Below are 26,543 nucleotides of genomic sequence, written 5' to 3'. Positions count from 1 at the left end.
TTTAGGGCGGCCTCGTCGTGGGGGGCCACCATGTCGACGTGCTCCGACTTCACGGGGAGCAGGCCCGGCTCGGGCTTCGGCTAGACCAGGCGGAGGGAGCGCGGGGAGGGGCGGGCACCCTCGTTGATGACGAGGGCGCCGCTGCGGGTGCGGCGCCGAAGCGACGTCTCCTCCGACTCCGGCTTGACGGGGCGAAGCGCTGGCGAGCCGGAGCTCGACGACGAGGACGTCCCCGGCTCAATTCGTCGTGGCATCTAGGAGCTGCCACGGCGGCGAGAGAAGGACGGCCGCGGCGGGTACTCGAGGCGCGGCGTGTTGCCGGTCTCGATGTGGTCGAGGACGGCCTCAAGGGTGCGGCCTGGCACGCCCCACCAATCGCGCCGCCTATCGGCGTTGAGGTGGCCGCGGGGGATGATGCCGTTGGCGGAGGCGATCTGTTCTTCGCGGCGGCGCTCGAAGTACATCGTCCACAGCGTGTAGCTGTCGGCGGCGTACCTCGGCTCGTTCCACTGCTCCTTCGTCAGCGACGAGCGGATGCGGGAGATCTCGGCCCGCCGTGCCGCCCCTTCGGGCACCGGTGGCACCGGGATGCCGCCGGCGCTCAGCCTCCACGCCCCCGGCACATGCATGTCCGGGGGCGCCGGATACTCGGCCTCGTAGAGGAGGCGCGCCTCCGGCTCTTGGAGATGGCGGCGGCCGAAGCCTTTCGCCGCCACGACGTCGCCTGGGAACCTCTCAGTCATTTGCTCGTCGGCGGGAAGGGGGAATGGTGCTGCTTTGTGTGGCGATGCGAGGTGAAGTGTGGCAGCTGTGGCGTTCACCGGCGGGGGATCGGCTTTTATAGCTGTGGCCGGGCGGCGAGGGCTTGCATGCCAGGCGACGCGTGGCGGGAGGGGGCGGGACGCGCGTCGGTGGCGCCTTCACTGCGCCGCCCGTGAGGCATCGATGAAGGCTGGCCGGCGCGGCAGCCTTGGCCAGCCTTCGCATTGATTCCCGCGGGAACCGAGGCGATGAGGACGACGAAGCGGCGTCTCGCTGACGCGGCGGGCCCATCCCCGTTCGTGTCAAAAACGCGTTCCCGGCGCCCCCCCAGTGCGCCGGGTTCGGCCTGGATCCGCCGGCGCCAGTTTCGTCCCAAACCGGCGAAAAAGGGCTCCTGGAGGCACGACTAGGCCGATTTTCGGCCGCCGGCGACAAAAAAAAAGGCCTAGGAGCCTATTGGGGACGCGGCTGGAGATGCTCTTATGAAAGTGTTATAGACGCGATAAGACAAGGCAACGTATGCACAAGGCAAGATATGTTTCAACACAAAACCAAAAGGAAGTGAGATGTAGATGGCCGAAAAGGCAGTCAACATGTTTGTTACGGGTTCGATTTTTCAGCAAACTAAATATACTTTGACAGTCACATCTCATAATAAAGTACTCCAAATATTTTCGATACAGATGTGATGCAAAAATGGACCAATAATACAAAGTTTGGTAGCAAATAAACAGCAACGGAAATTAAGCTAACACATACGAACAAAAGCACGAGCTTATTCTGATCAGTCTCCGGCTTCAGGAGTCAAGATGAAGTAAGGGTTTGTCTCATCAACCGGTCGCTAGTTGACGAACCGGCACTGCTTTCTGATCTCCCCGTTGGCCTTGGTCTTCACCTCGATGTTGCCCATCTTAACCATTGCGTCCTTGAACTTTCGCTCCCACTTCCCGGGGTTCTTGGCGTTGTGTTCCACAGCCTTGAGTGTCTGCGGCGACAGCAGCGCCGCGTCCGATTTGAATAACACTTTACGGTCGAGTACGTTCTGATAGTACTGTCTGTCCAGGTCACGGGGGGTAACGACATCCTGCACCACAACGGGGTCACCACCACGGCTGCACCTCTGCTGTAGCGAGCTAGCCAGCGCGGGTTCCATGGACGTGGGGTCCGACGGGTCGGCTGGAAGGCGGTCAGCGAAGGACGAACAATGAGAGATTCCAACGGTGTGCGCGCCCGAGAGGGTGACCATGTCGTCGAGGTCGAGCCCCTTGGCTTTGAACATTGCCTCCAGCACCGTGACGTTGGCGAAGGGAGGGGGCAGGTCGCGGAGGGTCTCGTTGGCGAAAGACACACGTCCGTCGTAGCGGCCAGCCGGCATTTTGAAGTCTACCACGCCGTTGCTGAGGAAGAAGGTGGCGTCGCGCCCAGCGAAAGCGACGATGTCAGCGCACGAGACAATCCCACCGCACTCCTTCTCAAGCTTCGCCTTTGCGGCGTCGATCACCTCGAAGCCGCGGAGACTGGGGAAGTTTGGAATGCCAAGCTTCTCCGGCTCCGGGTTGGCCGTCGTCGCGTCTAGGAGAACCGAGGCGTCGCAACCCTAGAACAAAAAGGAGCTCTCGCTCGTTAGGACCTCACAAACACATATATCTTACTATACTGTACGTCGTGACATTTACGTACTGCTGCACACGTATGGGCGTAGCATGAATTTTACTATAAGCTGGCACGTACCCTGACGAAACAGTCGTGGAAGAAGAGGCGGATGAGCCCGGCGCCGATGCCGCGATTGTTGTCTGTGGCGTTCCTTACGGCTTCCTTGACAATTGCCTCCGCATTAGGGCAAGAATAGCTGTAGTAGTCCAGGGTGAGCGCCGGTGCCGTAGGAGGTGTCGGGCTTGGGATGGGCGGCATTGGGTTGGGATAGCCGTAGCTCGCTTGGCATGTGTGCACCACACAACCGAGCAATGCTACCGCAACCAAGGCAGCAAGCTTATCAGCAGTCATGGTTGCAATGAACTCTACAGCTAGATAGAGCCTACAGGCCGGCTTATATCTAGAAAGAGGAGGAAGATGGATGCATGGGTGAAGGGAACTTGGTGTTGTGCAGGCCTATTTATAGCTAGATAGCTTGATCAAAGCTGATGAGCCTGTGTCCTCGACGAGCCAACGACCATGAGATGGATATTATGCATGCATGGAATTTTGATTAATCTTTTGAACATGCATGTTAGGCTGTGGCGTTTAAGTCAAGAGGGAACGTGCATGGCGAGCATAACCTCACTGGTCACAGCTCGCACAGTTGACATTCCGTGCCCATTTCCCCGTTGATGTGGGTGTCGGGTGGCATCAAGTAGTTACGATAGGTTTTGATAATTGTATCGTGTGCCTCATCTAAGGGAAGGATGCAGTTCTGTTCTTTTATTTGGGGACAGAGAGCGAGGGCAATGTCCTGCTTCTCTTGCATGGTTCAGGAAATTGGTTTTCTGGTCGTTGTTGGGTTAAATTTTTTGCCCCCCAATATAGTTACAGATTTATCTCTAGTCTCAACTAGTCTATACAAAAATCAATGAAAATCAGAATTTCACCTTACTCCGAATTCTTTAACCAAGAGACGTCATTTCATGGGAATTTTTTACAGGCGTCTGAAGAATAGCAAACACGAAAAATCAAAACCAATTCCAAGTAAAGACAAGGCACACGGGTACGATCCAGGTATGAGATTCCCAACCCCGACTGGGGGTAACACCCTACTCCTGCTAGTTAGTTCTCTCATGTATGAACAATGTGGTTACACCATAGGTGTCTTGTGATCTTGTTGAACCAATTGAGTTTGTCTACAATTTAGGGGTTGTTTGGTTTATGACCAACTTTGTCAAAGGTTGCTACATCAAAGGTTAGGAAAGTTTGACCAACTTAGATGAGTGTTTAGTTCAAGTCACATCTTAGGCAAGCCACACTAGGGCCCCACATGACATACACATAAAAAATATGGCAAGATTCCCTTAGGCTTGCCAACTTGTGCTCTCATTTTGATGAACTAACCTTAGGCAAGTTTGGCAAAAAAATATGTGGCAATGCAAGGCCTAGAATCAAACAGCCCCTTACTCTAGCTTCACCTTATATAGGGATGCCAAAGTAGAGAATACAACGACCGCTTGACCACGTACTAATAATGACATGGTAAAGCTTGTCATTACCAGTGTCTTGATTGTGTCGAAATATAACTAGATTTGATGGTGCCATTGCTAACTCCTATCTTCAATGTCTCATGTCCGGTACAATCGAGTGAACGCCGTGGTGCACTTCGACCAGATGGGCTCGGTGATGCTGGCCCAGTCAAGTGATTCTCTTGATGGAGATTCATGATGTTTGGGCAAGCTGTGTCGTACCTTCATTATGGGCCTACCATAGGGGGACCCTGCTGCCAATAGGCAAAAAGGGGTATTACCTAACCTAGTGTCTTGCTTGCTGATGGCCTACAAATTCATAGGGTTTTTTCGAAAAGGGGTTTGCCCGGGCCTCTGCATCAGAAAGATGCATACGACCATATTATTAATAAGCAAAAGATCCAACAAATATCTCGTAGTCTCAAACAAAAAAGGTTGTGCTCAACACAGAGCACGAAAGCAACAAACTGGACAGCCACAACCGGCAGGCAAATAAAACAGATAGGAAACTAAACACCTATCCTATTACAAGACCGCCATCCAAAACCGGTTGAATATAGCCCGAGCTACCGTCTCCCATCGGATAGATCCAGTAACCAAATGCTCCCTGGCCTCCGTCAGAGTGAGTAGCGACCACATACGGATGAGTGCAGTGGCCCTTAAGATAACCTGCAAGAAATGAATATTTGTTGTTCTGTTAAAAACCAAATCGTTTCTGCAATTCCAAATTGCCCATAGTAAAGCACATACTCCTACACGGATATGTCTCGCTGTTACTACGTCAATTCCATCTAACCATGTCCCAAATAACGTGTTGATGGAATACGGAGGAGATATATTAAAGGCTATGTGGACCGACCTCCACAAAATCTTTGCCAAAGGGCAATCGAGAAAGAGGTGTCTGATTGACTCATCACTATCACAAAAACTACATCTTTTAGAACCTAACCAATTGCGTTTCGCCAAATTGTCTTTAGTTAAGATGACCTGTTTGTGGACAAACCACATAAACACTTTGATTTTTAAAGGCACTTTGACTTTCCAAACATGTTTCGAACTAGGCATAATGCTAGTGTTGATAATATCCAAATACATGGATTTAACCGAAAACTCCCCATTCTTAGCTAGTTTCCAGCGTAACTGATCTGGCTGTTGAGAGAGTTGGACCTCCATCAATCTTCTCACAAGATGGAGCCAAGCTTCCCAACGGTGTCCCACTAGCGTCCTCCTGAATTGAATATTAATAGGATTTGACTGTAATACTGTTGCAACGTAAGCGTCTCTTCGCTGAACAATACTATAGAGAGAAGGATACTGGATTGCTAGGGGCGTCTCCCCTAGCCATGTATCCTCCCAGAATCTTGTGGAAGTACCATTGCCAACTACAAATTTTGTCCTATTGAAAAAGGCTGCTTTTACTCGCATGAGTCCCTTCCAAAACGGCGAATCAGTCGGTCTTACCGTCACCTGGGACAAAGTTTTGGACTGGAGGTACTTATTACAAAAAATCTGTGCCCAAGTGGCATCCGTCTCTACAGATAACTTATACAGCCACTTGCTGAGAAGACATCTGTTCTTCACCTCTAAATTTTCAATGCCTAGACCCCCTTGGTCTTTCGGCCTACAAATGATATCCCTCTTAGCAAGTCTGTATTTTCTTTTTAATTCGTCGCTCTGCCAGAAGAAACGCGATCGATAGAAATCTAGCATTTTTCGTACCCCAACTGGTACTTCGAAAAAGGACAATAAAACATAGGCATACTTGTGAGAACCGAATTACTCAAAATCAATCGTCCTCTGTATGACATAACCTTGCCCTTCCAGCAACTCAGTTTTTTCTCAAATCGACCTTCAATGCTCTTCCACTCTTTGTTAGAAAGCTTGCGATGTTGGATTGGTATACCCAAATACGTGAAAGGTAAAGATCCCAATTCGCACCCGAACAATTCTTTGTAAGCTTGTTGTTCTTCTTTAGCTCTTCCAAAGCAGAACAATTCACTTTTGTGGAAGTTAATCTTCAACCCCGATAATTGTTCGAACAAGCATACAACTAACTTCATGTAGCGACCAGACCTCAGACAGTCTGATCTCTGTGCATCAGTGTCATCCCTGGATCGGTATGCTGACACGCACAGTACTTGAAGGATTTATAATAGAGTAGCAATCACACACTTATTACAACGAATGTCTCAAAAGAGAACTTATTACAATAAATACGGCTTAAGGCCATCTAATACGATAACAGCGGAAGGCTTGGAAGATAAAGTGAGTCCATCAACTCCAACGGCATCACTGAGTGAAAGACCACGACCTAAGGCTCCTTACTCGTCGTCTGAAAAGTCTGCAACATGATACGTTGCAGCCCGAAAACGGGTCAGCACATGGAATATGCTGGCAAGGCAACACAAAAGAGTAATGAACAGAATAAAGCTATCACTACATGCATATATGGCTGGTGGAGGCTGTATGGTTAATATGTTTTGCGGAAAGCCAATTTTTCCCTACTGCAAAGGAATATATTTTATTTAACTACAAAGTTTGTTGAAAAACATTGAGAATGGTAAACCCCATCTCAATCCCAATTAAAAGTAATTAATAACCCAATCAAATTTATATTAAGAGTGATGAGATCCACATGATAATCAAGAACTAGATACTCAAGATGTCCATAACCGGGGACACGGCTAACCATGATTAGTTTGTACACTCTGCAGAGGTTTGTGCACTTTTCCCCACAAGACTCGATCTCCTCCGTTTGATTTCTCGCACTACATAATGTTTGAGAAACGGATGACCGAGACACAGTCTTTCCGAAGAGGTCCCCTTAACCGATAGATAGGCCTGTACACCTACAATCCCCTACATCTGCTAGCCCATCATGGAAAGGTTTCCCACAACTTACTCAACTATGCCAGAGCCCATAATGGCATGTGGCTGCACACGGAAGTTTCCAGCATGAATAATCTTATGATCCCTTTGAGCCTGGGTGGCAGTCCATAGGAGAATCACACGGTACCCCGGGATTTCCAAAAATACACACAACACTGGGTTCCCCAGGTGCCTCAATCCACCCAGATGTGTATTAAAGTTGCCACCTTAAGTTAACCATTAATTAACAATTCTCACATCTATCATGAATGCGCTCAAACCCAAATCCACGTCTACGAGCATAGCATAGCAATATAAGTACCATAGAAGTAACTCCCAAAGGTTTGATAATAAACAGGTGAATAGGTACTACCTCAACTACTTCCCAAACCCACAATTTAATCAGGTCCTAACAATGCAATTGTTTGAGGATTGATCTAATGCAATAAAACTGGGTAGTAAGGAGGTATGATCAAACTGTTACTTGCCTTGCTGATGATCCGTGAAACCTAGAGACTCGTAGTAGCACGCTTCGCACTCCGGGTACTCTATCACAAACAAACAAGCATACAATAAGCAATCAAGCAAGGGCACGGGTAAAACTCAAATAAGAGATCTAACCAGAAAGTTCAACTTAAGAACTCTGGTTTGCAAAAATAATCAAATCAAACAAAGCAACGAAACTCAAACTACGAAAGAAACAAGCTTCGTTTACTAATCTGGACTAAAGTCAAATTTTACAGTAGCAAAAACTTGTTTAAGTTGATTAAACAGAAAGAGGGCTTCGAGACGAAACTCTAGGCGCTTGAATCGCCTGATTCCGATAAACGAGCGAAAACATAAACTAAAACGAAAATCGGATCAGAAATCGCGATCGAAAATAATCGCGGAAAATCTGAGAAAAAGAAAAACTGACGAACAGACTAACAAATGAACGTTCGCTGTCTGCGGCTAAACGGTGAAAACCGTTCGTTAAAACGAACGAACGAACGGGCGTTCGCTAAATAACTAAACCGAAAAAACGATCTAAAATAAATAAATAAACGCATCTAGGGTTTCGGAAAAAACGATCGGTTTTCTAGCAAAAACTGAGGTGGCGGCGGCGGCGCATCGGGCCGCCGGTGGCGGGGCGGCGGCGGGGCGGCACGGCGCGGCGGCGGCGACGGCGCGCGGCGCAGGCGGCGGCGGGGCTGCGCGGCGGCTTGGGTTTGGCGGGGTCGGGCTGGTGGGTTGCGGCCTCGGCCTCGCGGCTTATAAAGCCTCCCCCGGGCGGATACGGCCCAAAGTCGGTTTCCTTTTTTTAAATTATTCCACACAGAAAAACGAATAAAAGAAATAGTAAACGGACTCCAAAAATCTGAAATAAATTTTCCCCATCCTCTAAAAATCTACCGGACAAGGTGAACATTTATTTGGGACTCTAATGCAATTTGAAAAACGCATATTTTTCCTAATTCAAATAAAATAGTGATAAAACTCCGAATAAAATTCTTATTTGATTTTAATATTAAATCTCCAATATTTCTTTATTTTGAGGAAGTCATTTTATCCTCTCTCTCTTTTATTTTTATAAAAGAAATATTTGAAGAGAAAATAATTAAAATCAAACGATCCTCTTTTCAAAATTTGAGAAAAACTCAAATATGAAAATAACGAAATTCCCAACTCTCTCCGTGGGTCCTTGAGTTGCGTAGAATTTCTAGGATCAAGCCAAAATGCAATAAAATATGATATGCAATGATGATGTAATGCATAACATTCCAAAATGAAAATTTGGGATGTTACAAACCTACCCCCCTTAAGATGAATCTCGCCCTCGAGATTCGGGTTGGCTAGAAAATAGGTGAGGGTGATCCTTCCGTAGGTCTTCCTCTCGTTCCCAGGTGGCTTCATCCTCGGTATGGTGGCTCCATTGTACTTTGCAAAACTTAATAACCTTACTGCGAGTAACTCGGCTGGCAAACTCGAGAATCTTGATTGGCTTCTCCTCGTAGGTCAAATCTCTATCCAACTGTATCGCTTCCAGTGGCACTGTATCTCTCAGAGGAATATCAGACATCTCTGCGTGGCACTTCTTCAACTGAGAAATGTGGAACACATCGTGAACTCCTGACAATCCTTCGGGCAATTCCAATTTGTAAGCAACTTCTCCCATACGTTCCAAAACTTTGTATGGTCCCACAAAACGTGGTGCTAACTTTCCCTTAACTCCAAAACGCTTCACTCCTCGAAGTGGTGATACACGAAGATACATCTGTCTCCGACTTCGTAAACTGTCTCCTTGTGTTTACAATCCGCATAGCTCTTCTGTCTGGAATGGGCTACCTTGAGTCTATCGTGAATCAGCTTAACCTTCTCTTCAGACTCTTTAATCAAATCTGGTCCAAACAACTGTCGGTCTCCAACTTCATCCCACAACAACGGTGTTCTGCACCTCCTTCCGTACAATGCTTCGAAAGGGGCCATCTTCAAACTGGCTTGATAGCAGTTGTTGTAAGAGAACTCTGCATAAGGCAAATTGTCGTCCCAACTAGATCCATAGTCTAGCGCACAAGCTCTCAACATGTCCTCCAGAATCTGATTGACTCTCTCAGTCTGTCCATCCGTCTGCGGGTGAAAAGCTGTACTAAACTCTAGCCTGGTTCCCAAAGTTTCGTGCAACTGATTCCAAAACTTTGAGGTAAACTGGGTTCCTCTATCTAATACAATGGTCCTCGAAACTCCATGCAAACATACGATCCTGGTCATGTATATCTTTGCCAATTTAGCACTGGTGTAAGTGGTCTTCACTGGGATGAAATGAGCTACTTTCGTCAAACGATCGACTACAACCCATATCGAGTCATAGCCTGAACGAGTCCTGGGTAATCCCGTGATAAAATCCATGACTAGCTTATCCCACTTCCATTCGGGTATCGGCAATGGCTGTAGCAATCCTGCTGGCTTCTGATGCTCTGCCTTCACTCTCTGACATACATCACAAACTGCTACATACTCCACAATATCCTTCTTCATTCCGGTCCACCAGAAACTATCCTTCAAATCCAGATACATCTTGGTATTTCCTGGGTGAATCGAATATGGCGAATCATGGGCCTCCTGCAGAATTAGCTTCCTGATCTCCTGATCATTTGGCACATATACGCGGTCCTCAAACCATAAGGTATCGTGCTCATCCTCACGAAATCCTTTAGCCTTTCCTTTGCTCATCCTTTCCTTTATCTCGGCTATCTCCTTGTCCGTCTTCTGAGCTTCTCTGATCTTATCCATCAAAGTAGATTGAATCTCCAAAGCTGCTACATAACCTCTCGGAACTATCTCCAAACATAGGTCACGAAGGTCTTCTGCTAACTCCTTGGGTAACACTCCGGTCATGAGTGTATTGACATGACTCTTGCGGCTCAACGCATCGGCTACTACGTTAGCCTTTCCGGGATGATAATGCAATTTCATATCATAATCCTTAATGAGTTCCAACCATCTCCTTTGCCTGAGATTCAACTCCTTCTGCGTGAAGATATACTTCAAACTCTTGTGATCCGTGTATACCTCACAATGGTTTCCGATGAGAAAATGTCTCCAAGTCTTCAACACATGCACTACGGCTGCTAACTCCAAATCATGGGTAGCATAATTTAACTCATGGGGTTTAAGCTGTCGTGAGGCATATGAAACAACTCTCCCTTCCTGCATAAGCACGGCTCCAAATCCTCGACGAGAAGCGTCGCAATATACTTTATAATCCTTGCATTGATCTGGCAGAATCAACACTGGTGATGTAACCAAGCGTTTCTTTAACTCTTGAAAACTGGCCTCACATTCCTCAGTCCATTTGAACTTGGTGTCCTTCTTTAACAACTCCGTCATAGGCTTTGCAATCATCGAGAAATTCTCAATGAACCTCCGGTAGTATCATGCGAGTCCAAGAAAACTCCGAATCTCTCCAACTGACGTGGGTGCTTCCCAATTTGTCACCGTGACAACTTTGGTGGGGTCTACCGCTATTCCTTCCCCGAATATAACATGTCCAAGGAATCCAACTTCCTTCAACCAAAACTCACACTTGCTGAACTTGGCATATAGCTGATGTTCTCTCAGCTTCCCAAGTACTAAACGCAAATGGTCTTTATGTTCCTCTTCATTCTTCGAGTAGACCAGAATACCATCAATGAACACCACGACGAACTTATCCAAAAACTCCATAAACACCTTGTTCATCATGTTCATAAAATAGGCAGGTGTGTTAGTCAGGCCGAATGACATAACGGTATAATCATATAGCCTGTACCTCATGGTAAAAGCTGTCTTAGGTATATCCTGCTCTCGAATCTTCAGCTGGTGGTACCCTGATCGCAGATCGATCTTGGAAAATACCTTAGCTCCTTGCAGCTGGTCAAACAAATCATTGATCATCGGCAGTGGGTACTTGTTCTTAATTGTTACTTCATTCAATCCTCGATAATCAACAACCATCCTTGATACGTCTCCATCGTATCTACTTTTCCAAACACTTTTGCCCTTGTTTTGGACTCTAACTTGCATGATTTGAATGGAACTAACCCGGACTGACGCTGTTTTCAGCAGAATTGCCATGGTGTTATTTATGTGCAGAAACAAAAGTTCTCGGAATGACCTGAAACTTCACGGAACGTCTATTTGGAAATAATAAAAAATCCTTGCAAAAGATGAAGACCAGGGGGCCCACACCCTGTCCACGAGGGTGGAGGGCGCGCCCCCTGCCTCGTGGGCCCCCTGAAGCTCCACCGACCTCAACTCCAACTCCATATATGCACTTTCGGGGAAAAATCAGAGAGAAGGATTCATCGCGTTTTACGATACGGAGCCACCGCCAAGCCCTAAAACCTCTCGGGAGGGCTGATCTGGAGTACGTTCGGGGCTCCGGAGAGGGGGATTCGTCGGCATCGTCATCATCAATCATCCTCCATCACCAATTTCATGATGCTCACCGCCGTGCATGAGTAATTCCATCGTAGGCTTGCTGGACGGTGATGGGTTGGATGAGTTGGATGAGATCTATCATGTAATCAAGTTAGTTTTCTTAGGGTTTGATCCCTAGTATCCACTATGTTCTGAGATTGATGTTGCTATGACTTTGCTATGCTTAATGCTTGTCACTAGGGCCCGAGTGCCATGATTTCAGATCTAAACCTATTATGTTTTCATAAATATATGTGAGTTCTTGATCCTATCTTGCAAGTCTATAGTCACCTACTATGTGTTATGATCCGGCAACCCCGAAGTGACAATAATCGGGACCACTCCCGGTGATGACCATAGTTTGAGGAGTTCATGTATTCACTATGTGCTAATGCTTTGTTCCGGTACTCTATTAAAAGGAGGCCTTAATATCCCTTAGTCTCCATTAGGACCCCGCTGCCACGGGAGGGTAGGACAAAAGATGTCATGCAAGTTCTTTTCCATAAGCACGTATGACTATTCGGAATACATGCCTACATTACATTGATGAATTGGAGCTAGTTCTGTGTCACCCTATGTTATGATTGTTACATGATGAACCGCATCCGGCATAATTCTCCATCACCGATCCAATGCCTACGAGCTTTTCACATATTGTTCTTCGCTTATTTACTTTCCCGTTGCTACTGTTACAATCACTACAAAACACCAAAAATATTACTTTTGCTACCGTTACCTTTGTTACCGTTACCACTACTATCATACTACTTTGCTACTAAATACTTTGCTGCAGATACTAAGTTATCCAGGTGTGGTTGAATTGACAACTCAACTGCTAATACTTGAGAATATTCTTTGGCTCCCCTTGTGTCGAATCAATAAATGTGGGTTGAATACTCTACCCTCGAAAACTGTTGCGATCTCCTATACTTGTGGGTTATCAAGACTATTTTCTAGCGCCGTTGCCGGGGAGCATAGCTCTATTCTTTGAGTCACTTGGGATTTATATCTGCTGGTCACTATGAAGAACTTGAAAGACGCTAAGACAACAATTTATCCCTCAACCACGAGGGGAGGTGAGGAACTGCCATCTAGCTCTGCACTTGATTCACCTTCTGTTTTGAGTAAGCTTGCGACACCTAAACCTGCTTCTGCTATTCGTTCTGATATGTCGCATGTTATTGATGATGCCACTTCTGCTATGCATGATACTTATGATGAAACTACTTCTATGCTTGATACTACTGTGCCACTTAGTAAATTTCTTGATGAATAAATTGCTAGGGCTAGAGAGAAAGAAATTATTGAAACTGATTATGTTGATGAAAGTGATGATGAAGACTTGCCTGTTATTCCTGAGGGTTATGTTTTTGAAAAAGAAGCTGCTTTAGCTATTTTAGCTTGCAAAGATAGATATGAGCTCAAGAGGTTATTAGCTAAATGGAATCAGCAATCTCTTAATGCTAGAATGAAATCTGACCCTGCTTTTGCTACTTCACCTATCTATGTTACTGATAAGGATTAAGAATTCTCTGTTGATCCTGATATAATTACTTTAGTTGAGTCTGACCCTTTCCATGGCTATGAATCTGAAACTGTTGTGGCACATCTTACTAAATTAAATGATATAGCCACCCTATTCACTAATGATGAGAGAACTCGACACCTTTATATCCTTAAAATATTTCCGTTCTCATTAAAGGGTGATGCTAAGATATGATTCAACTCTCTTGATCCTGGTTGTGTGCGTAGTCCCCAGGATATGATTTATTACTTCTCTGCTAAATATTTCCCTGTTCATAAGAAACAAGCTGCTTTGAGGGAAAAATATAATTTTGTGCAAATTGAAGAAGAGAGTCTCCCACAAGCTTGGGGGAGGCTTCTCAAGTTACTTAATGCTTTGCCTGATCATCCTCTTAAGAAAAATGAAATACTTGATATCTTTTATAATGGACTAACCGATGCTTCCAGAGATTACCTGGATAGTTGTGCTAGTTCTGTTTTCAGGGAAAGAACACCGGATGAAGCTGAAATTCTATTGAATAATATGTTGACAAATGAAAATAATTGGACACTTCCTGAGCCAGCTCCTGAGCCTATTCCTAAACCAACTCCGAAGAAACGAGGTGTTCTATTTCTTAGTCCTGAAGATATGCAAGAGGCAAAGAAATCTATGAAAGAGAGAGGTATTAAAGCTGAAGATGTTAAGAATTTACCTCCTATTGAAGAAATACACGGTCTTAATTTACCGCCTGTTGAAGAAACATATGATCTTAATCCATTACCTATTGAAGAAACTCATGGTCTTGATAACCCGACACAGGTAGTAAAGGTATATTCTCTCTATAGATTTGATGAAGGTGATATTCCTCACTATAAGTCTGCTAGACAATGCTTAGAAGAGTTTGATAATTTTATTGTCAAACAAGAAAACTTCAATGCTTATTTTGGTAGACAATTGAAATACAATTCCGATACGCTTGAACACTTGGGGTGATTACATGTCTAGAGTCAAAGGTGAACTTAAACTCATTACTAAACATGCTTCTATGGTTACCACTCAAGTAGAACAAGTACTTAAAGCTCAAAATGATTTGCTTAATGAATTGAATAGTAAGAAAAATGATTATGCTGTTAGAGTGGCTACTAGAACTGGTAAAATGACTCAGGAACCTTTGTATCCTGAAGGCCACCCTAAGAGAATTGAGCAAGATTCTCAGAGAAATAATATAGATGCACCTAGTCCTTCTAAAAGGAAGAAAAAGAAAAATGATAGGACTTTGCATGCTTCTAGTGAACCTATTGCTGAACCACCTGAGAATCCAAATGATATATCTATTTCTGATGCTGAAACACAATCTGGTAATGAGCATGAACCTAGTGAAAATGTTAATGATGATGCTCAACCTAGTAATGATAATGATGTAGAAATTGAACCTGATGTTGATCTTGATAACTCACAATCAAAGAATCAACGTTATGATAAGAGAGACTTTGTTGCTAGGAAACATGGTAAAGAAAGAGAACCATGGGTTCAGAAACCCATGCCTTTTCCTCCCAAACCATCCAAGAAAAAGGATGATGAGGATTTTGAGCGCTTTGCTGAAATGATTAGACCTATCTTTTTGCGTATGCGATTAACTGATATGCTCAAAATGAATCCTTATGCTAAGTATATGAAAGATATTGTTACAAATAAGAGAAAGATACCGGAAGCCGAAATTTCCACCATGCTTGCTAATTACACTTTTAAGGGTGGAATACCAAAGAAACTTGGAGATCCAGGAGTACCCACTATACCATGCTCCATTAAAAGAAATTATGTTAAAACTGCTTTATGTGATCTTGGAGCCGGTGTTAGTGTTATGCCTCTCTCTTTATATCACAGACTTGATTTGAATAAGTTGACACCTACTGAAATATCTTTGCAAATTGCTGATAAATCAACTGTTATACTTGTTGGTATTTGTGAGGATGTGCCTGTTGTGGTTGCAAACGTTACTATTTTAACGGACTTTGTTATTCTTGATATTCCCGAGGACGATAGTATGTCTATTATTCTTGGAAGACCTTTTTTGAATACTGCAGGGGCTGTCATTGGTTGCAACAAAGGCAATATCACTTTTCATGTTAATGGTAATGAGCATACGGTACACTTTCTGAGGAAACAACCTCAAGTCCACAGTATCAATTCTATTGGAAAAATTCCATCGATTATTTTTGGAGGTTTTGAATTTCCTCTTCCTACTGTCAAGAAGAAATATGATATTCTTATTATTGGGGATGTGCATATCCCCGTTGAGGTAACATAGTGTTAGTCGAAATTTCTCCGGTTCCATGTTATTCGGAATGAGTTTGTTAACAAGACCTGATCAACCTTGTTAGTGGATTCCTTTTGATGAGCATGAGATGGATGAAACTAGAAGGCACAACCTTCTGTACCCTTTTTCTACTTTCTGTTATTTAGTTGAAATAAAGTAAAAATAGTATTTTTTTTGTCTGTTTCCTGATTTATCCGTGCAATATAAAAATATCCAAAAAAAATAAAAGTTCTCCAAATGCCCTGAAAATGGAATATGATTTTTTCTAGAATTTTTGAGAATATCTGGCACTGAGAACACCGCAGGAGGGGCAAGCACCTGGCCACGAGGGTGGAGGGCGCGCCCTACCCCCCTGGGCGCGCTCCCCTGCCTCGTGGGCCCACGGTGGCTCCCCTCCACTTATTCCTGCACCCACACACTCCTTCTTCCTCCCACAAACACCAATATCCAGCTCAAGCACGAGTTCTAGCTCATTTTGATGTGATTTTAGATCTCCTTGCTCAAAGCACCTCTCAGAAAACTGCTTGGGGAGATTGTTCCTTGGTATGTGACTCCTCCATTGGTCCAGTTAGTTTTTGTTCTAGTGTTTTATTCATTGCAAATTTGTGTTGCCTAGGTGACCATGTTCTTGAGCTTGCATGCCAAATTTATATGGTTCCAAGTAGTTCTAATGCATGATATAGGCTCTAGGCACTTGTAGGAGTAGTTGCTATCAATTTTATTGAGCTTGGTTCACTTTTGTTTGAAGTTACTAAAAATTTCAGAAATTTTTCAAAGGAAGAAATATGCTTAGGAAAATGTTCCAAGGTGGTTCTTCAAGGAAGCAAGGACCCAGGCTTGCAATGCGTGATGCTGACGATGAGCCACCAAGGGATGCTCCAGTGCGGCCTTGTGAATGGCCGTCAGAAAACTTTATGGATCGAGCGGGAATCAAGGAAGAATTTAACGCATATTTGCGTAACGCTGATCTTGTGAGCTTCGAGGCAGAGAAGTGCCGCCAATACCACTATCTCACTAGTTCATTTGTGAGGAGGTTTGAATTTTCATCTTCACGTAATTCTCCAACTGTCCTGTTTGATCTCTATGAAAAATCTTATACTATGGACTTAGAGGATTTTACCACTGCTTGCAAACTTCCACAATGGGGTAGTGCGAGTGAACCTCGCAAATCTGAATTTAGAAATTTTCTTGCTAGCATAACTGTGGGGGAATCTAGAGATATAGCACAAGCTACCATAGGGAGCATTCATTTTCCTGCTATACATTATTTTGCTCTCTTCATAGGTAGGTGCATAAATGGTAAAGATGAAGCATGTCACATGTGTGTCCCTGATCTCAGTATTCTTAGGAGTGATGTGTTAGGAGACAAAACTTATAACTTGGGAGCCATTGTTGCACGTAGGTTGCATCATAATAGATTTAATGGATATTTCTTTGGAGGAATTTATGCAACCCGCTTAGCTGATTTTCTTGGTGTGGGCATTCGTGAGAATGATATTGAGTTGCCTCCTACTTATTTAGACTATAATGCTATGGTCCACCACCAGTTTATCGAGAGGAATGAATCACCTCTCCGGTATCGCTTAATCTTTGACAAACGTCGTGCTGTCCATATTACTCTCCCTGCTCCTGCCTTCTTTGATTATCAGGCAAAAGGAAGATATGTTATTACCGGAGAGGAGGTAGATGAGTACGAGAGGAGGGCGGAGGCAGCTCGCCGCCACGCTGCAGCTCAGGAGGCAATAACCGCCGTAGCTCAGTACGACCCCGGCTACAACTATGGATATCCGCCAGGCCATCCGTGGCAATAAACCAACTTAGGCCAAAAGCCTAAGCTTGGGGGAGTACGTATTTCTCACTGACATTACATTTATATTTACACACTCATTGCTAGATGTCGGTGCTCATACTTTTTCACTGTAATATCCATCCTAGTTTATTTTCATTTTTCTCGCTTTCTTCTTGTGTGTTTGTTAAACCTTAAGAAAAACAAAAAAAATTAGTGTAGCTTTTAGTTAGTTTACTTTTCTTGCTGTAGTAGTAATAATTAAAAAGAAAACCCAAAAATATGTCTCGTTCTTCTTTTGCTTGTTGGGAGCTTTCCCGTGTAAATAGTTTTATTTCTTTTCTTTTCTTTGGGGGTCGGTAGGAGAAGACATAATTAAATTGTTGAAGTGGCTCTTATATGCATTATTGTTGATTTAACCAAGAGCCCATTCTCAAGAGGAGTAGACTCCGCTCCTCACTCACGAGAAAATGGCTAGTCACCGGGATGCCCAGTCACATGCTTTATGCAAACTAAAACAAAATAATTGCAAACAAAACTCCCCCTGGGACTGTTGCTTGTTGGAGGCACTCGTTGTTTCGAGCAAGCCATGGATTGATGCTTGTTGGTGGAGGGGGAGTATAAACTTTACCATTCTGTTTGGGAACCGCCTATAGTGTGTGTAGCATGGAAGATATCGCCATCTCTTGGTTGTTATGTTGACAATGAAAGGATGCCGCTCAAAATACTATTTATCTCTATTTCAAAACCGAGCTCTGGCACCTCTACAAATCCCTGCTTCCCTCTACGAAGGGCCTATCTATTTACTTTTATGTTGAGTCATCTGTTGGAAATATGCCCTAGAGGCAATAATAAATTGGTATTATTATATTTCCTTGTTCATGATAATCGTTTATTATCCATGCTAGAATTGTATTGATAGGAAACTCAGATACATGTGTGGATACATAGACAACACCATGTCCCTAGTAAGCCTCTAGTTGACTAGCTCGTTGATCAATAGATGGTTACGGTTTCCTGACCATGGACATTGGATGTCGTTGATAACGGGATCACATCATTAGGAGAATGATGTGATGGATGAGACCCAACCTAAGCCTAGCACAAGATCGTGTAGTTCGTTTGCTCAGAGCTTTTCTAATGTCAAGTATCAGTTCCTTAGACCATGAGATTGTGCACTTCCCGGCTACCGTAGGAATGCTTTGGGTGTACCAAACGTCACAACGTAACTGGGTGGCTATAAAGGTGCACTACAGGTATCTCCGAAAGTGTCTGTTGGGTTGGCATGAATCGAGACTGGGATTTGTCACTCCGTGTAAACGGAGAGGTATCTCTGGGCCCACTCGGTAGGACATCATCATTATGTGCACAATGTGACCAAGGAGTTGATCACGGGATGATGTGTTACGGAACGAGTAAAGAGACTTGCCGGTAACGAGATTGAACAAGGTATCGGGATACCGACGATCGAATCTCGGGCAAGTACCATACCGATTGACAAAGGGAATTGTATACGGGATTGATTGAATCCTTGGCATCGTGGTTCATCCGATGAGATCATCGAGGAGCATGTGGGAGCCAACATGGGTATCCAGATCCCGCTGTTGGTTATTGACCGGAGAGTCGTCTCGGTCATGTCTGCATGTCTCCCGAACCCGTAGGGTCTACACACTTAAGGTTCCGTGACGCTAGGGTTGTAGAGATATTAGTATGCGGTAACCCGAAAGTTGTTCGGAGTTCCGGATGAGATCTTGGATGTCACGAGGAGTTCCGGAATGGTCCGGAGGTAAAGATTTATATATGGGAAGTCTTATTTTGGTCGCCGGAAAAGTTTCGCACTTTATCGGTATTGTGCCGGGAGTGCCGAAAGGGGTCCGGGGGTCCACCAAGGGGGTCCACCAGCCCCGGGGGGCCACATGGGCTGTAGGGGGTGCGCCTTGGCCTATATGGGCCAAGGGCACCAGCCCCAAGAGGCCCATGCGCCAAGAGATAAGGAAAAGGGAGAGTCCTAAAGGGGGAAGGCACCTCCGAGGTGCCTTGGGGGGGAAGGACTCCTCCCTGGCCACACCCTTCCTTGGAGGAAGGGCCAAGGCTGCGCCCCCCCCCCCCTCTCCCTTGGCCCTATATATAGTGGGGGGAAGGGAGGGCAGCAATATCCAAGCCCTGGCGCCTCCCTCTCCCTCCCGTGACACCTCTTCCTCCCCGCTTGCGCTTGGCGAAGCCCTGCCGGGATCCCGCTACTTCCACCACCACGCCGTCGTGCTGCTGGATCTCCATCAACCTCTCCTCCCCCCTTGCTGGATCAAGAAGGAGGAGACGTCGCTGCTCCGTACGTGTGTTGAACGCGGAGGTGCCGTCCGTTCGGCGCTAGGATCATCGGTGATTCGGATCACGACGAGTACGACTCCATCAACCCCGTTCTCTTGAACGCTTCCGCTCGCGATCTACAAGGGTATGTAGATGCACTCCCCTTCCCCTCGTTGCTAGATTACTCCATAGATTGATCTTGGTGATGCGTAGAAAATTTTGAATTTCTGCTACGTTCCCCAACAGTGGCATCGTGAGCTAGGTCTATGCGTAGTTTCTATGCACGAGTAGAACACAAAGTAGTTGTGGGCGTAGATGTTGCCAATTCTTCTTGCCGCTACTAGTCTTATCTTGTTTCGGCGGCATTGTGGGATGAAGCGGCCCGGACCGACCTTACACGTACGCTTACGTGAGACAGGTTCCACCGACTGACATGCACTAGTTGCATAAGGTGGCTAGCGGGTGTCTGTCTCTCCCACTTTAGTCGGAACGGATTCGATGAAAAGGGTCCTTACACTACAGGAAACAGCTACTTTGCCGTCTGCCATGGCGGACGGCAAAGGCTCGAAAGGCAGACGGCAAAGACCTTTGCCGTCAGCCGCGGACGGCAAAAGGCTCCGGCAAAGAAGGCTACGGTAAACAGCTGCTTTGCCGTCTGCTTCCTGGCGGCGGACGGCAAAGGCTCTTTGCCGTCTGCGGCGGACGGCAAAGAGGGCGGACGGCAATAATTGCGCTGTCAGTCCGTTAAGTGGCTAACGGCAGACCTTTGCCGTCCGCCGCAGACGGCAAAGAGCCTTTGGTCTTTGCCGTTCGCCTTATGATGTCATCTACACGTCACTAGATGGCAGGTTCTTTGCCGTCTGCCACTGATGGCAAAGTGCAGGTTCTTTGCCGTCTGCCACGGACGGCAAAGTCTTTGCCGTCTGCCACTGTAGGCAAACTGACCAAATGGGTCAGCTCCCAGGAAGCACAGTTGGCTGCCACGTGGCTTCTTTGCCGTCCGCGGCAGACGGCAAAGGCTCTTTGCCGTCGGTGGCAGACGGCAAAGAGCCTGCATATTGTCTGTTTTTTCTGTTTTTTATTAAATCCCACAATTTGCAGCACATATCACATATATAAGTTTCATATCCAGCACATATCCAACACATATCTAGCACATAAGTTTCATATCACATATCACATCAGTTTCATCCATACACATTGTTCATACATAAGGAAGTTCCATCCATACACATTGTTCCATCCATATATATATTACAATGCAAAGTGTCATGAAGATAGCAAGCTAGATACAATGCAAAGTTTCATCAAAGGAAAAGCAAGCACTCCATCATAGCAAGCTAGCTTCCATCAAGTGAATGAAATCTGCAAAATGGTAAATAAGAAAGTTAGAAATAGGTGACTAGAACAAGAAGAAGACTAGAACAAGAATTATATGTCATTTATGAGCTAACTTAGGTGAAATGGATCATATATGAGCTAACTAAGTTGAAATGGGTTGTTTATGAGCTAACTTAGTTGAAATGGATCAATTATGAGCTAACTTAGTTGAAATGGGTCGTTTATGAGCTAACTAAGGTGAAGGGCATCGTTTTTTAGCTAAGTAAGGTGAAATGGGTCATTTTGGAGCTAACCTAGTTGAAATGGATCGTTTTTGAGCTAACTTAGTTGAAATGGATCGTTTTTGAGGTAACTAAGGTGAAATGGATCGTTTTTTAGCTCACTTAGGTCAAATGGATCGTTTTTGAGCTAACTTAGTTGAAATGGATCGTTTTTGAGCTAACTTTGTTGAAATGGATCGTTTTTTAGCTAACTTTGTTGAAATGGATCATTTTTGAGCTAATTTAGTTGAAATGGATCGTTTTTGAGCTAACTTAGGTGAAATGGATCATTTATGAGCTAATTTAGTTGAAATGGATCTTTTTGAGCTAACTTAGGTGAAATGGATCATTTAAGAGCTAATTTAGGTGAAATGGATCTTTTTTAGCTCACTTAGGTCAAATGGATCGTTTATGAGCTAAATTAGTTGAAATGGATCGTTTATGAGATAACCTAGGTAAGATGGGTCATTTTGGAGTTAACCTAGGTGAAATGGGCCATTTTAAAGCTAACGTAGGTAAAATGGATCATTTAGGAGCTAATGTAGGTAAAATGGGTCATTTTTGAGCTAACTTGGATGAACTGCATCATTTATAAGCTAACCTAGGTAAAATGGGTCATTTTGGAGGAAAATAAGCTAACTCTAGGTCATTATGGTAAGCATATTGGAGGAAATAAAGCTAAGTCTAGGTCTTTATGCATTTGTTAAGCAAAACACTAGAGAAACTTACCGTGATCAGGGAGGTGTAGGAGCGGGGTGGCTAGTGCCGCTACCTGGAGAAGGATCGTGCGATGCGTTTCTGGAGTTAAGCTGCACCAAAGATCATTTCCAATGTCTCGTTAGCATTACGACACTCAAATGTTAAGACTACCAAGTAATGTCCATTCAAACTAAACTCACCGTGCTCCCAGGAGCAATCACTGGCATCGGCGGAGCGGGCTGACCGGACTTCTCGCACACAGACTGCACATTTGGTTTTCAGAACAGAGTCATACTAGTTAGTAATGAGACTCAAATGTTAAGACTAGCAAGTAATCTGCAGAAGAAACTTACCACAAGGAGCTCGTACATGGCCCTTGCCTGCATGTCATTCCGTGCCCTCTCCTCCTCCATCATCTTTCTCGTCCTCTCCTCCATCTCCCGCTGCCTCTCCGCCGCCTCCGCCAGAAGTTTCTCTGTTCTATCTCTCTCAGTCTGTATAGCAGCCTGCAACACCACTCACATGACCATTTGTAATCATTGATGGAAGCGCACACAATGTAATGGAGAAAGATAACTGAGTACGTATCACTAACCTTGATGGCGAGTTGCACTGGCCGTTCACGAGGCCTTATCTCAGGAGCGGAGCTCGACTGGCGCGCCTTGATCTCCGGGAGAGTGCTAGGACAACGGATAAGTCCATCTCCAATGGCTATGGAGCCATGGGACCTCCCGCCACCAGATATCATCACCAGCTCTGGATCAATGGGACCCTGGCTCGGGTTAAAGTCCTCCCCTTTCCTCGCCTTCCCCTCATCTCTATATCTCACGAGCTTGTTGTGGGAGGAGATGTTGGTGAAGTTGTTTGCATCATCGAGGTCAGACTGAGAGAAAGCCTTGACTTTCTTGTAAGAGCCAGTGTGGGCCATGGCATACAGGTCGTACACCTCTGGCACCTTATCCGCCTTATTGTGGCGTGCCTGAAAGAGAGAAACAATGAAAATTAGTAATTAAAGGGCTCAAGCTAGCATGATGAATGAATTGCATGAATCATGAAGCAAACCACATACCCAGTTGCGCCCGAACTGATATAAGTTGGAGCTGCCTTGATGGTGTGGCACACCTTCCATTTGGGCACGTTTGTCCTTGGCCTGGTTGTGGAGGGCTAGCCATTCTTGTGAGCACCACTCATCGACCAACACCTCCCAACAATCCATCCGATCCGCACACCATCTCGGAGGCGCCTAAGTTAGCAAATAGAAACTTGAGCGCTACGGCTAAGAATTACTAAATGAAGGAACTTAAGTAGAAGGCCTTAAGAATTACCTTCATGTACTGCTCCTTACTCAGGAACTTATCGCGGCCCGCCGGCTTGGTCTTCTTGATACCACGCAAGGCGTAGTAGTCTCGAACAGCCTGCACCCGAGCCTCGTGCCGTAAGTTCTGGAGTAGGCGCTTGCAGACGTTCTGGATAACATTTGCGCAGTCCTCCTCGTATCCCTCCTCACACCTATAGAATGTCTGCAATCAAATGAGACAATATTGATTAGTACAATTAATAACTAGCTAGTTGAAGATTTTGAAATGTGTAAAGGAGAAATTACCCAGAATGTCCTGATCACCATGTCTGCCCTCGTGTCGCACACGACACCGTCGATAATGACATCCGGCGGGGCCGGGGTAACCACGTAGTGCTCCCAGCTCAACCCAAGCTCTGGAAGCCGACCCTCACCAGGCAACGTGACAAACCCCGGGAAGTTTTGCCGGCAAAGAACTCCAAGGACGGAGTTGGGCCGGCGGACACTATGATGGTGGTCCCAACCCCTGCAGCATGACAAGGCCAACGCATTAGTTATTTGAAGAAGAATGCAGAAGGTACAAAAATATTAAATGCACTTACGTACCTCTCCCCATCAGGGAAGATCAACCACCTCTGCTCGCGGGTCGCCGGCACGGACGGGAGCCGTGTAGCACCACGCTGGTAGACGGTGCCACCCTCCTCCTCAAGATCAGTCGGCTCCCCGCCATCATCAGCATGGCCACTCTGCTCCTCGGGCTGATCCGGCCAGGTACCCCATCCGGACGTGTGCTCCTCCGGGGTCTCGTGGGCCGAACTCTCGTGGGCCGAAGGCCAGTCGACCCGAGGCTCGTGGGCCCAAGACCCGTGGACCGGAGGCTCATGGACCGGAGTCCGTGTAGCCTCCTCCTCGGACGAGTCCACCCTAGCAGTCACGTGCTCGGGTGAAACAGCTGGGGGTGGCGGCGAGGAAGGCGCCCTAGCAGTCACCCTACCTCCTCTCCCGCGACCACGTGCCCCACCTCCTCTCTTCCTACCTCGTCCCCTGCTGGGTACCGCGGTGGACGAAGAAGGGCCCGGCGGTGTGGACATACTGTCCAGCAACGCTCGGCGAAGAGGTACGTCTGGAATGGAAGACCTCAGACCACGCGCCGAGGAAGAAGGGGCCTTGGCGCGCTCCCGACCAGCGCCCACCATCTTTCAACACCTGCCATGACAAACAGTAAACGAAATTAGTACAACATAAAAAAAAGACCGACATGAATAATAATATGTGTATCACTTTAGTGTATCATCATCAAGTACAACATTAAAAAATTTAATACCTGACACTACTAATAATCTCGATCAGTATCATCAATAAATGCATAATCATCATCATCACTATAATCAATGACGGGCTCATAGGGTTCAGTGGCATCAACATGTGCAAGGCCACCTTGACGTAATCGGTCAAGCAATGACAGGTCATCCGCAGCAGTAACCTCTTCTTGTTCCGGCTCTTCTTGTTCCTCCTCTGGGGTGATGTCGGATTCACTGTCACTGTCTACTTCAATGTTTTGGGGTGAAGTATAGCGGTTCTTGAAACGCTTTTTGGAAAGACGTGTCTCTTGGAAGAATTCTCCTTCATATGTGTCTGGGTTAATGTGAGGTTCATAATCCTCTTCCTTTGGGGGAGATAGTCTAGCACGTGGCGGCACTTCATAAACGACATCCCAACCTTTCAGATTTGGATTAGTTTGGCAGGCCCACGGTAGATAGAATACTTGGGTCGCCTGTTGAGCCGTAATATAGACATTAGGAACATCTAAATGGGTGCTTTGGTTGATTTCAACTAGCCCTATATGTTCATGAGTTCTTCTAGTCTCCTTCGGCTGAAACCAATAACATTTGAAGACTACGACATTCGGTGGGTTTTCACCATAGAATAGAAGTTCATAAATTGCTTCAACTCTCCCATAATACTCGGTACCTCCTTCGCCGATAGCAGATACACAACAATTTGTAGACTTTCGGTCGGCCATAGATAGCTCTTTGCCATAGGTACGAAAGCGATACCCGTTGATGTCGTATTTGTCAAATGAACGGACCTTATAGTCAAAACCATTAGCGACTTGTCTCAATTCGGCGTCCATAGACTCTGAATTAGCCTACAAGTTTAATATGAAAGGATTGTTGCATTACGCACAAATTAGCGAATGAAACCGGGATAGCCGCCTACAAATTAGCCTACAAGTCTAATAGAAATTACCGTTTGTTTGAACCAAGAGATGAAACCGGGATAGCCGCCACCTTGCTTTGCGAGAAGCTCATACTCTTCGACAGAATCCTTTTGGATCACCGCTCCATACGAGAATAAGGCGACGTATCGACTGTATGAAATATCCAGGAATAAGAGCAGTTCAAAGGAAATAGAAGTTGCGAAACTATGTACCGAGAACTTACTCGATGTACGGCCGCACTTCTATCAGGTTGTTGAAGATATACAACGAAATGGTCCGCCATTGTTCGTTATCCAAAGATACTGGATTTGAAACACTGGCTGGTGCGAGATTCCCTTTGAATAGGCTGAGGTTGGATCCACCCTTTTTAGGGTCGTCAGCATTGTACCGAGGCTTCGGATTATGCAAATGACGATTTTTGGCTTCGTAGTGTGCTGTCACGAAGTTTGCCGCCTCCTCAGTGATGAATGCCTCAGCCATCGATGCTTCAATTCTACGTTTATTTTTACATTTTTGTCGAAGCGTCTTCTGCATCCTCTCAGTTGGGTAGCACCAACGATTTTGCACGGGCCCCCCCAATCTTGCCTCGGTCGGGAGATGCAAAATCAAATGTTGCATTGGATTAAAGAAGCCCGGTGGAAAGATCTTCTCTAACTTGCAGATCAACTCCGGCGCCAACTCTTCCATTTCTTCTAGCACGCCAGGCGATAGTTCTTTCGCACAAAGAACATGGAAGAAATAGCTGAGTTCTGCCAGTACTAGCCATTCATCCTCAGGGATGAAGCCACGCAACATCACCGGCATTACCCGCTCAATCCATATGTGCCAATCATGACTCTTGAGACCAAATATCTTCAATTTATCAAGACTGGCTCCCCTCTGTAGATTCGCTGCATACCCATCGAGGAACATCAACTGCATTTTCACCCACAAGATAATTTCCCTCATAGCCGGCCTTCCAAGATTGAACCATGCCTTTGGCTTCGTCCAGTTCTGCTTTCCTTTCGGTTCTTTCATGTTTTGTAACGGCCTATCACATAGCGCCTCCAGATCGACTCTAGCCTTAGTATTATCCT

At 45.7% G+C, this 26,543-nt stretch overlaps 1 protein-coding gene across 1 annotated transcript; it reads right to left on the bottom strand.

The window, feature by feature from the left end:
- Positions 1–1,416: 1,416 nt before the first annotated feature.
- LOC109775316 (peroxidase 2) lies at positions 1,417–2,846 on the bottom strand. Its single transcript, XM_020334068.4, has 2 exons — positions 2,494–2,846; positions 1,417–2,359 (listed from the first exon to the last, which is right to left on the bottom strand). The coding sequence occupies exons 1-2, from the start codon at positions 2,764–2,766 to the stop codon at positions 1,604–1,606; spliced, it is 1,029 nt and encodes a 342-aa protein (XP_020189657.1). The 5' UTR covers positions 2,767–2,846; the 3' UTR covers positions 1,417–1,603.
- Positions 2,847–26,543: the final 23,697 nt, after the last annotated feature.

This window comes from Aegilops tauschii, chromosome 2 (genome assembly GCF_002575655.3).
Source record: "Aegilops tauschii subsp. strangulata cultivar AL8/78 chromosome 2, Aet v6.0, whole genome shotgun sequence".
Taxonomy (NCBI): domain Eukaryota; kingdom Viridiplantae; phylum Streptophyta; class Magnoliopsida; order Poales; family Poaceae; genus Aegilops; species Aegilops tauschii.
Note: the sequence above shows the minus strand (reverse complement) of the source record. Positions and strands in the feature narration are given on the sequence as shown.